The sequence below is a fragment of the Sphaerodactylus townsendi genome, linkage group LG11, assembly GCF_021028975.2.
Source record: "Sphaerodactylus townsendi isolate TG3544 linkage group LG11, MPM_Stown_v2.3, whole genome shotgun sequence".
In the NCBI taxonomy this organism is placed as follows: domain Eukaryota; kingdom Metazoa; phylum Chordata; class Lepidosauria; order Squamata; family Sphaerodactylidae; genus Sphaerodactylus; species Sphaerodactylus townsendi.
The window spans coordinates 73,502,384-73,519,979 of record NC_059435.1 but is presented as its reverse complement, the minus strand read 5'-3'; the positions used below and the strand labels follow the sequence as shown (position 1 = coordinate 73,519,979).

At 49.1% G+C, this 17,596-nt stretch overlaps 1 protein-coding gene across 1 annotated transcript; it reads right to left on the bottom strand.

The window, feature by feature from the left end:
• Window positions 1-14,927: 14,927 nt before the first annotated feature.
• Window positions 14,928-16,735, bottom strand: LOC125440648 (aquaporin-1-like). The gene is made up of 2 exons (XM_048510504.1): window positions 16,039-16,735; window positions 14,928-15,093 (listed from the first exon to the last, which is right to left on the bottom strand). Exons 1-2 carry the CDS (start codon window positions 16,458-16,460, stop codon window positions 14,928-14,930), a joined length of 588 nt encoding a protein of 195 aa, XP_048366461.1. The 5' UTR covers window positions 16,461-16,735.
• Window positions 16,736-17,596: the final 861 nt, after the last annotated feature.

Genomic DNA, 17,596 nt, shown 5'->3' with positions numbered 1-17,596 from the left:
GGCATTTGTCGATTACGCACAGTGTGCTTGCTGTGTGATGGGGGTGAATGTCCGTTGCAGCAAAATTTCTTGTACGGGCCTATTTCCTGGAGTCCGGTTTCACTTTCCATTCTCTCCGCGGCAAGCAAGACCACTTTTACCATGACTTCTAATTTGCTTTGCCGCTGGAGCAGGGAGATTTGCCAGTGAATGCTAGCTTTGCTCCTGAGATCTTCCCTCCGCCCACCGCCAGCCTTCCCTCTCCCTTGCACCACTTTGCATGCCTTCCCTCTCACTCCCCCCCCCCCCACTTCTATTTTGCCGGCTGTTTCGAGTTAAAGAAAAGAAGTTCACTCACACGGGCTCAGCCAAAACACACCAACCTCTGCATTTCATGCTGATGGATTGATATCTCAACATAATAAAAACATAGAGTGTTTGGAAATAACAAGCCTTTCTGTCCTCCAGCAGCAATGGCAGCAGCAGGAAGGGGGGTGGATATTGGCTCTAGAAGGGCTCTAGTACAATGTCCCCTTCTTTAGCAGTGTGTGGTCCTGGGAATTTCTTTGCTCTTTGATTTGGGGGGATTTATTTCATTTGGGGGGATTTATTTTGGAATAGTAATATAGATAAAAGCGCAGTTTAAAAGCTAAGCCAGCAATGTTGACTTCCGGGTGTAGTGAGATCTGTGTTTTTAAGAATAAGTGCCTTAAGATCTGCACCTTTAAGAATCACTTGATGGACCACGTAAGAAAACCAGGCCTAGAGAGTTCTCTACAAAAATACCGCATGCCCAGGAGGGAGTGCCTCCTTGCATAAAAACAGAAAAACGTGAGGAGACCCTTCTGCAAGCCCACTGCACAGTGAAGAGTGCGCAAAGAGCCCTGGGGTAAGCATTCTATGCATAATGGGCCATTGACACTCAGGGTCAAGACTGATTCCCAAACCTCTGTCTGAAATCCTTCAGTTAAAGATCCGGGGATCTTCTGCGTGCAAATTTTAACGCCTCCCAATGAACCATGGCCCTCTCCCCACATTGCATTTTGGGAAAATATTCCAGGGCCTCCTGTTCTCACCTGGAACCAATACAGACAGGGAGCATGAAGGAGACTTTCAACCTTTAAATTCTCTGTGCAAAACAGATTTGGAAAAGCCCGTGTTTACATAGACAGAGTCCATCTATCTTCCAAACAACAGATATGGGTGTGATCATTACCGATATTGCAATACGCTCGGGGGGAAAAACCATGTGTTTGTCTAGTCTGATGGATTCTGGCAACTCTATTCAGCAGCCTTAATGGCTGGATAATGGACCGGCAATTGGGAAACAGGAATTGTTGCACAAAGCATTGGATGTGAGCCTCCGTTACGTGGGCCCAGATCATTCCTGGGCCGATTTCTCCATCTCTAAATGTGATTTATAGAATAAGCAGGAATGCTGGGCAGTTCAGTGTAGTGGTTATGGTGCCAAACAAGTATCTGAGAGACCTGGGTTCAGATGGACCTCCTGCCTTGAATTTGACTAGAGTTGCTGCGTTCTGTGTGGGTCCTGGATTGCTCCTAGTATTACAATTGATCTCCAGACAACAAACATCAGTTCCCTTGGCGAAAATGGCTGGTTTGGAGGGTGGACTCCTTAGCATCATATCCCACTGAGGTTCCCTGCTTTCCCACATCCTGCCATATCTATGGGCGTAACGAGGGAAACTGTAGCCCTGGGCAAAACCTGAGTTGGATGCTTCCCCCCATGGGCGGCCACTCTACCACGACCAAAAATTTTTTTGCACCAGGACATTGGTGCCTGCAGGGGGTGCATTTTTAGACATATCAGCACCAAAATGTCATCAGGAGACTGTCCTTATGCTACTCCCCAGGTTTGGTGAGGTTTGGTTCAAGGAGTCCAAAGTTATGGACTCCCAAAGGGGGTGCCCCATCCCCCATTGTTTCCAATAGAATTAATGGGAGAGTGGGGCTACAGTTTTTGAGGGTCCATAACTTTGGCCCCCCTGAACCAAACTGCACCAAACCTGGGGGGTATCATTAGAGCAGTCTCCTGATGAGACCCTGAAAGTTTTGAGACTTTGCCTTCAGAAATGTGCCCCCCCAGCCTGCAACCCCCATTGACAGCAATGCAGAGGCGCTCGAAGTACGGAACAAAGATTCTTGGGCAAATTTCTGGGATGTTCCCCACTGGGCGCATTTTGGATGTATTTCGGCACCAAGATTTCAAGTCTCCACAGGAAGCTGTCCCTATGGGAGCCCCCAAGTTTGAAGATTTTTGGTTGAAGTTTAAGAGTCCCAAAGTTATGGACCCTCAAAGGGAATGCCCCATCCTACATTCTTTGCTATGGGAGATGGGGGGCTACCCTTTTCGGATCCAGTGCTTTGGACCCCCTGAACCAAACTGCACCAAACGTGGGGGGTGCCATCATGACAGTCTCTGAATGATACCCTGAAATTTTGGTGCTGATACGTCCATAAATGCACCCCCTGCAGGAACATCCCAGAAATTTGCCCAAGAATCTTTGTTCTGCATTGAGTTTTCTGCATTGCTGTCAATGGGGGTTGCAGGCTGGGGGGGGGGGGCACATTTCTGAAGGCACAGTCTCACAACTTTCAGGGTCTCATCAGGAGAACCGTGTATGCCACTCAGCTCCCTGAAGGAAGGGCTGGGTACAAACAAGATACACACCCATTCACAAAGAACGATAGGAAATTATTCATATGCACACATCTATAGCAAAGCAACGTTGGCCAGGCAACGGAGTCTGAATGCAAACTTTAAAAAGAACCCAAAAGGATAATTCACCACTAATTAACCCACGACTGAAGGAACGAATCTCATCACCAAGGAGACATCAGGGGTGCGGCTGACAAAACGGAGGATGGATCATGTCTTGGGGGAATCCGGGTAACACCCTCAGCCAGATGCAACTTCCTTGTTTGTCCCGCGGCACCCTCGAACAGCCAAAACTGTATGTCTCATCCGAGTGATGGATTGCGTCTCGCTGCATAAACCCAAGTTCCTAACTTAGCAACGGCCATTCCAGCTTTTCCAAACCTGTTATTTTCTCATGCTCTGCCTGGCTACAACAGATAGGACTGCAAGCCTTTCGGGTGCGATCTGGAGATCTTGAGAGCCAGCGGTTAAGAGCAGGCGCACTCTAATCTGGAGAACTGGGCTTGATTCCCCGCTCTGCCGCTTGAGCTTATCTGGGGAACCAGATGAGCTTGTGCACTCCAACACATGCCAGCTGGGTGACCTTGGGCTAGTCACAGCTCTTTGGAGCTCTTTGCAGCCTTTTCGGCCATTCTGGTACGTTACAGATGCAAGCAGACACTTTGGAAGACACTAACACCGTTTCCTTTGGCCCTCTCATCCTTCTTGGACTATTTTGCTACTCAGCAGTTTCAAAGGCCTGAGCGCCTGTTAACGGTTTGGAAAGTTTAAAAAAGTGACTTTTGCAAAACGAGAGTTTCCTGGGCACAATCACTCCTTTGGTTCTAGAAATCCTTTAGCCAAAATCCCAGCTGAACAAGAAGAAGAAGAGGAGGAGGAGGAGGAGGAGGAGGAGGAGGAGGAGGAGGAGTTTGGATTTATACCCCCCTTTCTCTCCTGTAAGTAGACTCGAAGGGGCTTACAATCTCCTTTTCCTCCCCCACCCACAACAAACACCCTGTGAGGTGGGTGGGTGGGGCAGAGAGAGCTCCAAAAAGCTGTGACTAGCCCAAGGTCCCCCAACTGGCATGTGTGGGAGTGCACAAGCTAATCTAGTTCACCAGATAAGCCTCCACAGCTCAAGTGGCAGAGCGGGGAATCAAACCCGGTTCTCCAGATTACAGTGCACCTGCTCTTAACCACTACGCCACTGCTTTAAGATTTCATAGCTGTTTTCTCAGCTCAGCCACATTTTTGAATGCTACCATGGCTGCTTAAATTGTTCTATTGCTTTGGGTTTGGATCTGGCTGCCAGTTTCTGATATACGGATTCTTTTTGTTTTTCCCTTTTTTTTGTGACGGTTACTGGGTATTTTTAACGTGGGTCTCTTCCTACGACAGAGTTTGCTGCAATACAGCAATATGAGAAGCCGCCATGGAAACAATTTATCAACAGGAGGAAAATATAACAGTGGGGGAGAGGCATAAATGTGTTTTTAACTTTCTGTATTAGGAGTCAAAATAAGAACTACCCAGATGAAATAATAATATTGAAATGAACTGGCAGTTAGTATATGTTTGGTTCTTTTACTTAAACTAGTAACACAAGGTTTCTAAGGGCTTTCTATTTGGTTATCTACAAGAAACTCTAACAGATAAAAAAGGATTTTTACGGAGCAAAGGAACAGATAGAAAAGGAATCTTACTAAGAAAAGGAATATGACTATCATTCATTAATGTTATGTAATTAAATATATGGAAATTTAAGCTTGTATACGTGTATACATCTGTATGTTGCTCAAACTTGTACATAGTATGAATTAATACTATGGAAATCAGAATTTGTTAGAAACCTTATAACGCAGTTCAAAGGAAAGGACCAAACATATACTAACTACCAATTCATTTCAATTTTATTATTTCACCTACCTTGTTTCCCCGAATATAAGACATCCCCAGAAAATAAGACGTAGTGGAGGTTTTGCTAAGGGTCTAGAAATATATAAAGGCGTCAATCTCCCCAAGAAGTAAGGCGTGGCAAAGAGTTTTGTTTGGAAGCATCACGAAAATAAGAGACAGAATACCAGAAACATAAAGACAAGAAATAAGACATAGCGCATCTTTGGGAGCAAAAATTAATATAAGACACTGTCTTATATTCGGGGAAGCACGGTAGTTCTTATTTTAGCTCATAATACAGAAAGTTAAAACACATTTAGTATCTTCCCCCCCCAAAAAAAATTAAAATAAATAAGTATTTGACAGGAGGGATGAACCTTGTCCCAGGCTTACCCTTATCTAGTTCAAATGAAAAGCTACAATTTACTCAGTTGAATAGATTTTGTTGTGTTGACTTATAACAGCAAAACCCTCAAGGTGGCGTGCTTCCCCCCCCCCACCCCCCCCCCCCCCCCCCCCCCCCCCCACCCACCCCCCCCCCCCCCCCCCCCCCCCCCCCCCCCCCCCCCCACCCCCCCCCCCCCCCCCCCACCCACCCCCCCCCCCCCCCACCCCCCCCCCCCCCCACCCCCCCCCCCCCCCACCCCCCCCCCCCCCCACCCCCCCCCCCCCCCACCCCCCCCCCCCCCCACCCCCCCCCCCCCCCACCCCCCCCCCCCCCCACCCCCCCCCCCCCCCACCCCCCCCCCCCCCCACCCCCCCCCCCCCCCACCCCCCCCCCCCCCCACCCCCCCCCCCCCCCACCCCCCCCCCCCCCCACCCCCCCCCCCCCCCACCCCCCCCCCCCCCCACCCCCCCCCCCCCCCACCCCCCCCCCCCCCCACCCCGTTTTACAAGCACCGTCAGGTCGACGGGACGGCCGCTTTGCAGAGCAGATGGAATTCAGTTTGGGGGGGGGGGGTTGAAGCCAACTGTTAAACATGTCAGCTTGGAAGCGCGTCCTGACTTTTCGTGGAATTTATTTCCAATTCGGTTGGATTTCAGCGTGAGGTCAGAATAGAGGATCTGAGACGCCCCAATTCACATCCACCTTCAACTATGAAACTCACTAGGCAATCTTGGGCATTTTCTCCCCGGCTGATCTTCATGGCAGAGTTGTTGTGAAGATAAAAATTGTGGGACGGAGAACTGGATAAGCCTCTGGAAGAAGGGCAGGATAAACGTAGTAGTAGCTAGCTAGCACAAAGGTTTATTTTTGTTTATACTGGGACTGACACATAAAGTCAAAAGAAGAGTTTTGCCATCTCTAGCACGCCTGTAAATCGAATGGTAAGATATGCTGAGTTGGGAAAAACCAGAGGTTTGGTGTGAATCCTGGGCCCCTTCCGCACATGCAGAATAATGCACTTTCAATCCACTTTCAATGCACTTTGCAGCTGGATTTCACTGCATGGAATAGCAAAATCCACTTGCAAACCATGGTGAAAGTGGATTGAAAGTGCATTATTCTGCGGCCTAGAGCCTGTAGAGTTTGGAGAGGGGTGCTGGCACAGAATCCACCCAGTGGTGGGATCCAAAAATTTTAGTAACAGGTTCCCATGGGGGTGGGATTCAAACTGTGGTGTAGCGCCAATGGGGCTGGGCGGGGCACGACGGGGGTGTGGCTGGGCATTCCAGGGGCGGGGCATTCCTGGGCGGGGCTGTGGCAAGGACGCAGCCGCTGCGCCGGTCCTTGGGCGGGAAACGAATGCACGCAGGCGCAGGCTGCCACGCACGCCGGTGCACCTCCTGCTAGACTGCTTCAAGTTCTGCGCGCTACTGCTGAGAGGAGGGGCGTAACTAAGGCAAAAATCACGGGGCAAAATCACCAATTAGTAACCCCCTCTTGGCACACACAAATAATTCGTAACCTACTCTCGGGAACCTGTGAGAACCTGCTGGTTCCCACCTCTGATGCAGAATAATGCACTTTCAATCCACTTTGCAGATGGATTTCACTGCATGGAATAGCCAAATCCACTTGCAAACCATTGTGAAAGTGGATTGAAAGTGCATTATTCTGCGTGTGCGGAAGCGGCCTAGAGCCCGTGGAGTTTGGAGAGGGGCGCTGGCACAGAATCCACCCTCCAAAACAGCCGTTTTCTCCCGCCTGAATGACTCCTCTTCCCCAACTTTCCTCTCCCTTGAAAAAGTAGCCCGCCCGTCCGCCCCCACGGGCTGCCTTGGCAGACAGAATCATGTAACAGTCACAGAGGAAGAGAAAGACAAGCCGTGAGTAATTCCTCCCTGCGTTGGAAGTGGAGCAACCTCGTTCCATCCTGGTACGCAGCTGCACGGCTGTTTGTTTCCCAGCCAAAGGGAGAGGAGGCCGGAGCTTGGCAGGTGAGCCGGCATCGGTGAGGCTGGCCTCTCGAGGTCTGGTTCCCTGCTGTGCTAGAGACAGATGTTAATCTGAAAGCAGATCAGGCGCCCGGCAGTTGGCTGAGCTCTGAGCTCTCTGACATGGTTCCCTTCAGCCACCTGAGTCAGGCCGGCTGGCTCATGATGGCTAGCTCTGAAAGCTGCAAGTTCCCTGCGGGCTCTTTCCCTGCTCTGTGGCCGTCTGTCCTTGTGGAAGGGCCGTGGCTCAGTGGCAAAGTGTCTGCTTCTCATGTGGGAGGGGCCAGTTCAAGTCACAGAATCCCCAGTTAAAAGAATCCAGTGGCATAAGTGGTGTTGAATATGGTGACCAGACGTCCTGCTTTTGGCGGGACAGTCCGGCCTTAAAACAATTTGTCCCGCGTCCCGCGGGTTTTTTGAACTGTCCCGGTTTTTGGAAGGCTGCCATACTGCCTTCTGGGGCGTGCCCCAGGAGGCAGTGCGGCAGCCTCCCGCGCACGCAGCCGCAGGAGCGCACTGCCTTCTGGGGCACTCCTGGTTTCCTGCCCCGTCACAGGGCTGGAAACCGGGCACTCCCCAGAAGGCAGTGCAGCAGCCTCCCGCGCATGCGGCCGCAGGAGCGCACTGCCTTCTGGGGCGCTCCCCAGTTTCCAGCCCTGTCACAGGGTGGGAAACGGGAGCACCCCAGAAGGCAGTGCGCTCCTATGGCTGCGCACTCCTGCGTGCGCGGCCGGCCAGGTCCCGGCTTACAAAGGTGACAATCTGGTCACCTTAGTGTTGAAAGACTTTACCCTGGAGAGCCACTGCCAATCTAATAGAAGGAAAAGGGTTGGGATTTATACTCCGCCTTTCTCTCCCGTAAGGAGTCTCAAAGCGGCTTACAAACTCCTTTCCCTTCCTCTCCCCACAACAGGCACTTTGGGAGGCAGGTGGGGCTGAAAGAGTTCTGAGAAAACTGTGACTAGCCCAAGGTCACCTGGCAGGCTTCATTTGCAAGAGTCGGGAAGCAAACTTGGTTCACCAGATAAGAAATTCATGCAGAAATTCAGGGAAAAAAATTAAAATCAAATTTGTTACGGATGCCAAGAGAGATGGGATTGTTAGGCATTTTGCCAAGCAGTATTCCGAAAATCTTTAAAAAAAACTGTTTTCATATATAATAACTGCAACTATGCCGTGTTCAGAATGAAGATGACAGGAGATTTGTGAAGTCTTTATTCTAGAATCTTCTGCCGGGGTCCTAGTGCCTACCCAGTTCTGTCCCCAAAGACTTTCAAGATAAATGGAAAGCTAATTATATATATAATTCTTAAAAATGGCAAGTCGAGAAAGAGGTTGTTGAAATATTGTACATAGATTATTAATAACCCCCATCATATGCTAAATATTGAAAAGGGGTCTAAAGGGAAGAAGACAGTGGTGGGATCCAAAAATTTTAGTAACAGGTTCCCATGGTGGTGGGATTCAAACTGTGGTGTAGCGCCAATGGGGCTGGGTGGGGCATGATGGGGGCGTGGCCAGGCATTCCAGGGGCGGGGCATTCCTGGGCGGGGCTGTGGCAAGGACGCAGCCGCTGCGCTGGTCCTTGGGTGGGAAACGAATGCACGCAGGCGCAGGCTGCCACGCACGCCGGTGCACCTCCTGCTAGACTGCTCCAAGTTCTGCGCGCTACTGCTGAGAGGAGGGGCGTAACTAAGGCAAAAATCACGTGGCAAAATCACCAATTAGTAACCCCCTCTCAGCACATACAAATAATTAGTAACCTACTCTCGGGAACCTGTGAGAACCTGCTGGATCCCACCTCTGGAAGAAGACATATAAAACATTTAACTATCTAATGACTAGATGATAAAAATATGCATATTCAGTGCTGAATACATGGGCCTTATTCTTGGAAATGTATAATAGCACTTCCTTATTTATTTTTATCCACTTCACCTGTTTGAATTTATATTGTAACAATGCCTAATGCCGTTATCTGGTTATCTGATATTGCATGAGGCATTTTATGATCGTTGTTATGATGATAAGCATTGTTTCATGTTTATTATTATTAACAAAATTGCTATTGGCAATAACAACTTAGTTAGGTGTCTATTGTTTATCAGAGTATTGTGTTTAATCTCCTATGAGCAGTGGCGTAGGAGGTTAAGAGCTCGTGTATCTAATCTGGAGGAACCCGGTTTGATTCCCAGCTCTGCCGCCTGAGCTGTGGAGGCTTATCTGGGGAATTGAGATTAGCCTGGGCACTCCCACACCTGCCAGCTGGGTGACCTTGGGCTAGTCACAGCTTCCGAGCTCTCTCAGCCCCACCCACCTCACAGGGTGTTTGTTGTGAGGGGGGAAGGGCAAGGAGATTGTCAGCCCCTTTGAGTCTCCTGCAGGAGAGAAAGGGGGGATATAAATCCAAACTCTTCTTCTTCTCCTTCTTCTTCTTTTCTTATTATTCCAATATAATTGTAATATTTTCTTTGATTCTTTCTTTTTTTTCTTTCTGTTGGGATCCACTCTTTCTCACAATACTAGAACCAGGGGGCATTCATTGAAAATGCTGGGGGGAAGAATTAGGACTAATAAAAATAAACACTTCTTCACGCAACGTGTGATTGGTGTTTGGAATATGCTGCCACGGGAGGTGGTAATGGCCACTAACCTGGATAGCTTTAAAAGGGGCTTGGACAGATTTATGGAGGAGAAGTCAATCTATGGCTACCAATCTTGATCCTCCTTGATCTGAGATTGCAAATGCCTTAACAGACCAGGTGATCGGGAGCAACAGCCGCAGAAGGCCATTGCGTTCACATCCTACATGTGAGCTCCCAAAGGCTCCTGGTGGGCCACTGCGAGTAGCAGAGAGCTGGACTAGATGGACTTTGGTCTGATCCAGCTGGCTTGTTCTTATGTTCTTCTTATGTTCTCATGGGATTATAATAATAAATCTGAAAAAAAAATCTGTAAACAAGTCATGTACATCTATGACTTATTGGGAGGCTTCATGTGCTTGATTTCTTTATAAAGAAGTAACAAAAACAACCACAACAAGGGGAAGATGGTTGCAGTCTGGCTTTTTAGTATTCCAAATTGCTCAGACCTGTAGCTAGACTTTCAGCCAAGGTCTTGGGATAGCTCTGCTCATTCGCAGCTGGTTGTTCTTAACTCAAAGCAGCCCCCTGGAAAGTCCTGTCTGGGCTAATAAAGGAGGGAAAGGAGAGTAGTTTAACGCTTTCTTGCCTCTTTCTTTTTTTCTGCTCAAAGGCCCCTTCTGCTCATGCAGAATGATGCACTTCCAATCCACTTTCCGTGCACTTTGCAGCTGGATTTTACTGTGCGGAATAGCAAAATCCACTTGCAAATAAAGTGGATTGCAAGTGCATTATTCTGCATGTGCAGAAGGGGCCAAACTCATCCTCCCAAACATACTTTTTCATCTGTTGGGAGGGGGGTTTACAAAGACCTTGCCTTTGGTCGTTTCCCCACTTACCTCGACCAAAGGTTGCTGCGCACTACTCCCAGCGCGCGTCATTGCTGGCGCTGGGTCATCAAAAGGCGCCGTTTCGAGAAGCGGCAGGAATGACTTGCGCTGAGGGGGGCGCGAGAGCAGCAGCGTCGGGGTGGCTGCGTTGTCGCTGCCCCTGTAGTGGGGAGTGCCGGGGGACCCTGCGCTACTTGGGGAGAGTAGCGCGCAGCAGCAGGTAAGTAGGGAAACGACCTTAGTGTCCCCACTGGTAAAAAAAAATCAGCTTAGCCCTGAAAATTTCCTTTAATTCCATGCCTCCCTGCTACATCAAAAATATATAGTTCACTCTTACATAAATACTGGTATTATAATATAAATAGTGCAGGGAAATAATCACAAATCATCATCACCAAACTGTATGGTTTGTGAAAAGATGACAAAATCCCAATACCAGAAGAACGCCAAAGCTCCACACTATATGAGCAAACACGGATGCTTCAGTCTCTCCACTCAGAGTAGATTCTTTCTTTCTACTGGATTCTGGACTCCAGGGAATTCTTTCAGTTACTATTCCAAAAGTCCTGGTCTGGATAGCTTAGGCTGGCCCAGTCTTGTCAGATCTTGAAAGCTAAGCAGGATTGGACCTGGTTAGTACTTGGATGGGAGACCACCAAAGAAAAAGAAGAAGAGTTTGGATTTATACCCCGCCTTTCTCTTCTGTAAGGAGATTCAAAGGGACTTACAAACTCCTTGCCCTCCTTTCCCCACAACAGACACCTTGTGTGAGGTAGGAGGGCTGAGAAAGTTCTGAGAGAACTGGGACTGGTTCGGGGTCACCCAGCTGGCTTCATATTCAGCAGTGAGGGGGGAAATCCAGTTCACCAGATAACAGTCTGCCTCTCATGTGGAGGAGTGGGGAATCAAACCCAGTTCTCCAGATGAGAGTCTGCAGCTCTTAACCACTACATCACACACTGGCTCTCAAAAGTCCACAGTCACTACACAGAGCTAGACAATGGCAAACCACCTCTGACCATCTCTGGCCTTGAAAATTCTATGGCATAGGTGTCAAGCTCGCGGCCCTCCAGATGTTATGGACTACAGTTCCCATCATCCCCTGCCAGCATGATGCATGATGTTTGACACATGTGCTCTATGGGGTCACCATAAGTCGGCTGCGACTAGACGGCATTCTCCAATCCCCCCTTCCATTGCTAGAGATGATCCTTGGCTGATAATCTACTGCCTGCAAGAAGTAACGTAACTATTCGGCTCCAGAAATGTCTCTAACAAAGGTTAGGTTGCCCCTTTAATAGATGCTCAATGGTATGTTTTTTATTGGGGGAACTCATTTATCATAAACAACTTCAACCGCTCATTTGCGCACATTACGCTACGATTAAAAGGAAAGGATGATTTCCCCCAGGCCCTAGATGATTGGGGAAGGCAATGGCAAACTACCTCACAAACACAAGGCTGCCTAGTAAACATAATGATGTGATATTACCCTGTGGGTCAGTTATGACCAGTACTTGCACAGTACTTGCACCTTGTTGACCTGTCTCCCACGGTGATGCTCCCATATGCCAGGACTACCCCCATTCAATCCAATGGAAGATAGCAGAAACAGCCACCAATACGGGGCAGGGGCGGAAAACCCAGATTTTGCACCAGGCTACATTTTCCCTTGATACGCCTCTGATGGTGAGCTGATTTGCCGTTGTCCGCCTCTGGTATTCCTTGGGAGTCTCTCGCCCAAATACTAGCCTGGAGCAACCATGGTTAGCTTCTGACATCTGATGTTCTAGGTACTTTTAAAAAATTCTGCTTTTTAACTGGTAGGGCTTATGTGTTTTAAAGTTTTCGGCAACAGGCAGAAATGGAACAATCAACGCTTCTGCAGCGATGCAACCTCACCAATTGATTTTCTGCCTGTGATGCAGCCGGGAGTGAACCGGCTGCATCTGTGGAACTCACCTCCACTGCATGCTTTCTGGGCTATCAAGCTGGACACCCTTGGTTGAAATTTCTAGGTCTGTTTTTCCAGGCAATCAAATTTTCCCCAGATTCCTCTTCTTTCCACAGATCTCATTTATAGGGACTTCAAGCAGGGTAATAGGCAGTTGTGGTGCAGTGGTTAGAGCACTGAACTAGACGCTGGCAGATGCAAGTTCAGATCTGCACTCTACCTTGAAGTTCGCTGAATGACTCTGAGGCAGTCTCTCCATTTCTCCGAGCCTGGTCTACCTCTCAGGGTTATCGCAGGGAAAAATAGAGGGAGTTTCTTGCAGAACTGATTGGATTTTTTAAAAAAAATGCATACCCTGTTTCCCCAAATATAAGACATCCCCTGAAAGTAAGACGTAGTAGAGGTTTTACTGAAGTGTGAAATATAAGGCATCCCCCGAAAGTAAGACGTAGCAAAGTTTTTGTTTGGAAGCATGCCCAACGAACAGAACACAGAAAAATAAGCGCATCTTTGGGAGCAAAAATTAATATAAGACACTGTCTTATTTTTGGGGAAACACGGTAGGTGAGAAACTCCTACATGCAGTGTTGGATCTTTTTCTTCGTGTGGATCAGCAAAGGATTACGTGTACAGCGCAAGACTGTGAATACAGAAGCCAAGAGACTCCTACAGCTATAAACATATAAGAAAATCTGTATCTGGCAAGATCCACTCCTGTTCACTCCTAAAAGCAGAAAAGCCCTAAAAGGTTTTGGTGATTTGTAGTATCACAGTTAGACAGCCAGATAAGATAAGGGTTAATCCAGTACGGATAATGGCAATATAATGACCTGCAGAACTCAGAGAAATGGAACATTCCCTGATTTATTTTTTCAAATAATTCATTTAGGGCACTTCCTCTTCTAGCCAGCAACAGTAATTAGAGCATCCATTAAAGGAAAAAAAACCACACATCTGTCAAAACCATTCTGAAGTTGTGCCTGAAAGAAAGATCAGGCAGGCCAAAGACAAAGGCCGGTGCGGTTCACTCCCGGCTGCATCACAGGCAGAAAATCAACTGGTGAGGTCGCATCGCTGCGGAAGCGTTGACTGTTCAATTTCTGCCTGTTGCCGCAAACTTTAAAACACATAAGCCAGCGATGGCGAACCTGTTCGAGACCGAGTGCCCAAACTGCAACCCAAAACCCACTTATTTATCGCAAAGGGCCCACACGGCAATTTAACCTGAATACTGAGGTTTTCATTTAGAAAAAACGGTTGGCTCTGAGGCGTGTGTGACTCAGGAGTAAGCTTGGTGGTAGTCGATGGCTTTGCTTCGAAGCAACCGTGCAACTCTTCCAATGGGTGAATCACGACCCTAGGAGGGTTTACTCAGAAGCAAGCCCCATTGCCAGCAATCGAGCTTACTCCCAGGTAAAGGATCACGCTTTAGTTTAACAGCGCTTAACAGGGTTACCTACACTACTTCCCCAAAACTAGGTCTTAGGTTTAATGCTAATAATTGAGCCCAGTGGCCCAGGCCAGCCTAGATGTGGGGGGGGGGGGCACTCTGTTTGCGCGGGCCCACAGAGAGGGCTCTGAGTGCCACCTCTGGCACCCGTGCCCTAGGTTCGCCATCACTGACATAAGCCCTGCCAGTTAAAAAGCAGAATTTTTTTTAAGTACCTAGAACGTCAGATGTCAGACGCTAACCATGGTTGCTCCAGGCTAGTATTTGGGCGAGAGACTCCCAAGGAATACCAGAGGCGGACAACGGCAAATCAGCTCACCATCAGAGGCGTATCAAGGGAAAATGTAGCCTGGTGCAAAATCTGGGTTTTCCGCCCCTGCCCCGTATGGGTGGCTGTTTCCGCCACATGACCAAACAACTTTTTTTGCACCAGTGTGTGGACCCGGGGGGGAAGGAGGGGGGCTTTGGGGGGCAATTTTCCACCCCCCACATGACTAAATGGCCACAGCCTGAAGACGTTTTTCCCCATATGTCCCCCTGGGTGGTACATCCCTGGTCGCCATAAATTGGCTGCAACTAGATGGTCCTTTTCAAAGAGAGAGAGAATAACTTAATGACATATTCAAGACGCTCCCAGTTTGACAGTCATCCCTTTTGCAAAACCAGTGCAGAAAACCATAAGCATAAGCATGAGCATTTATTGTCATTGTGCACGCACAACGAAACTTACAGCAGCATTCCTAGATGCACACAATTCCAGACTCATACCCCATCTTCACTTTCCCCTCCCTCCACCCATCCCTACACAGCCCCAAACGCATCAACACGAAGCCATGTGGCTAGCAGAAATTAAAGACACTTTCCCAGCGAGGTTCTGAAGTGCCAACTCTGCCCTGGAACATTCCTGAAGATTTTGCAAATTGGAGCCACGAATAATGGGATTAGTGGACGGAGGACGGAGCTCAGTGGGGTATACTGCCATACAGTCTAGCTATTTTTTCCAGGTGAACTGATCCCCACCACCTGGAGACCAGTCATGATTCCAGAAGATCTTTGGGGCCCACCTGGAGGTTGGCAACTCTAGCAAGGACACAACCTTAGAGCAGTTCTATACAACAGGGACTTTCGACCAGATTCAGTTTTTGGTGACTCTGATATGACAACTTTCATCTGCCCCAGTTTCCTCTGCCTCCAAAACGACAAAAGGCAGAGGAGATCCTGGTTTTGGTTTCTGTCTCTCACACAGTTGCGAGGAAAAGTTTCCCCTATTCAATTTCTGTCTGCCACTCTGTGCAAAAGCCCTGACGGGGAAAAAAAGTTGGCAGCGTCAATCTTTATCCACCCACCCTGCTTTGCCAGCCCTTTCTCTCCTGAGACTGCAATTTCCAGCCCCCTTACGGAAGAAACTTGGGATGAGTTTGAACCATGGCTTGCTAGCAGTCAGTGGTCGAACGATCAATTGCAACCCAATTGCACTGAAAGATCATACTGAACATAATAAGCACTGAATTGCAGTTCAGGGAGAGTCAATAGAAGAAGAAGAGAAGAAGAGTTTGGATGTATACCCCCCTTTCTCTCATGTAAGGAGACTCAAAGGGGCTTACAATCTCCTTACAAAGGAGCAGCAGTGGCGTAGGAGGTTAAGAGCTTGTGTATCTAATCTGGAGGAACCGGGTTTGATTCCCAGCTCTGCCGCCTGAGCTGTGGAGGCTTATCTGGGGAATTCAGATTCGACTGTGCACTCCCACACACGCCAGCTGGATGACCCTGGGCTAGTCACAGCTTCTCGGAGCTCTCTCAGCCCCACCCACCTCACAGGGTGTTTGTTGTGAGGGGGGAAAGGCAAGGAGATTGTAAGCCCCTTTGAGTCTCCTGCAGGAGAGAAAGGGGGGATATCAATCCAAACTCTTCTTCTTCTTCTTCTTCTTCTTCTCCTTCTCCTTCTCCTTCTCCTTCTCCTTCTCCTTCTCCTCCCCCCCTCATAACAAACACCCTGTGAGGTGGGTGTGGCTGAAAGAGCTCCGAAGAACTGTGACTCACCCAAGGTCACCCAGCTGGCGGGTGTTGGAGTGCACAGGCTAATCTAGTTCCCCAGACAAGCCTGCACAGCTCAAGTGGCAGAGCGGGGAATCAAACCCAGTTCTCCAGATTAGAGTGCACCTGCTCTTAACCGCCACGCCACTGCTGCTCTATAGGCCGAAAGCCCAGTGTTCAAGTCTGCTATATGGCATGCAAAAAATATGTACGGAAAAGAAAGGCTTCGATGCCACCTTACCCCATTGAGGCCGAGCGAGTTCATCTCCAGATTGCTGGTGACTCCCGAAAGGATCGCCGTGCCCACAATGGCCCCCAAACACTGGGCAACAATGTACATGAGCGCCCGGAAGATGCTGATCTGGCAGCTCAGGAGGAGGCCCAGGGTGACGGCCGGGTTCAGGTGAGCCCCACTGATGTGGCCCACGCTTTGGGCCAAGGTGGCGATGGAGAGCCCGAAAGCCAGCGAGACCTTCACGTTGTCCTGGGCGCGGGAGCTGGTCTGGTTCCCCTGGTCCAGGGGGAAATTGAAGCCCAAGGCCGAGCCGATACTGATGAAGATGAAGAGGGTCATGGCGAAGAACTCGGCCACCACCGCCCTCCAGAAGTGCTTCTTCTTGAATTCGCTGGCCATGGTGGCTCCTTCTCCTGCGCCTTCTCTTCTCTCCTCCTCTTGCTCTTCCTTCTGGCTCTCTCCTCTTCCTCCCTTCTGCCTTTCTTAGTACCCTCGGCTCACCTTCTGAACAGGCTGCCGGGCTAAAGACTGAGGGAGGAAGCAGAGCGCTCCGATTATTTATAGGGCTTTGGGTGGTCTGTAGGAGGGAAGGGGTGTTACACAAAGAGAGGAAAGAACGGGGAAAGAGATGCTGACAGGCAGCTCAAGTTGGCTGCCAAGTCTTTCTTTTTCCTCCTCTTTGGCTTCCCCCGCCCCATCCTCCCCTGCACCCCCCATCTTCCTTAGCAAACTCTCTGCCGCTGTGCTTTTTAAAGGCTTTTAAAGAAATCCTTATTCCAAGGGAGATGGGGAACGCACGCCTCAGGAATCCGAGCATCTCGCATTCACTCTCCAGATCTAGCCGATGGGCAGAAGTGAATTTTTCTCATCTCTCCAGGGACTGGGGGAGTCTCTTGACATGCTCGTGGGCTGTTGCATCTGTTCTTGATGGGAACGCAGAGGAAAGCTCGAACTGGAGAAACTGAGTCCCAGCATCTTTCACCTAGCAGGGAGAAAACCCGCTATCCATGGTGCATAAAGGAGGTTTGGCAGGATTTCTAATCCCGGCTGTCCAAAGAGGGCATGTTTTGCCGATGATAAAATGCAGAGGCGTCTGTCGAGTTGGATGAAATCATTCCAGAAGGCTGGAGTCTAAGAACCCTTGTGCTGGAATAAAGCAAAAGTGCCACAAGACTCCGGTTTATTCTTACTCCGGGAGACTGTGCGACGCTTCTGAAATGCGCTTGTCTTTCCTCGAGGGACTTTTCCCGGAGGACTTCTAGGAAGAGTCCGCCAGCTTTCATTTGTGTTGTTTTTAATATCTGCATCCGATTTTGACAGCTGTCTGTACGTCTGTTTGGGGGACTCGCTGGACCAGCGATGGCGAACCTTTTCGAGACCGAGTGCCCAAATTGCAACCCAAAACCCACTTATTTATCGCAAAGGGCCAACATGGCAATTAAACCTGAATACTGAGGTTTTAGTTTAGAAAAAACTAGTTGGCTCCAAGGCGTGCGTTACTTGGGAGTAAGCTTGGTGGTAGTCGGTGGCTTTGC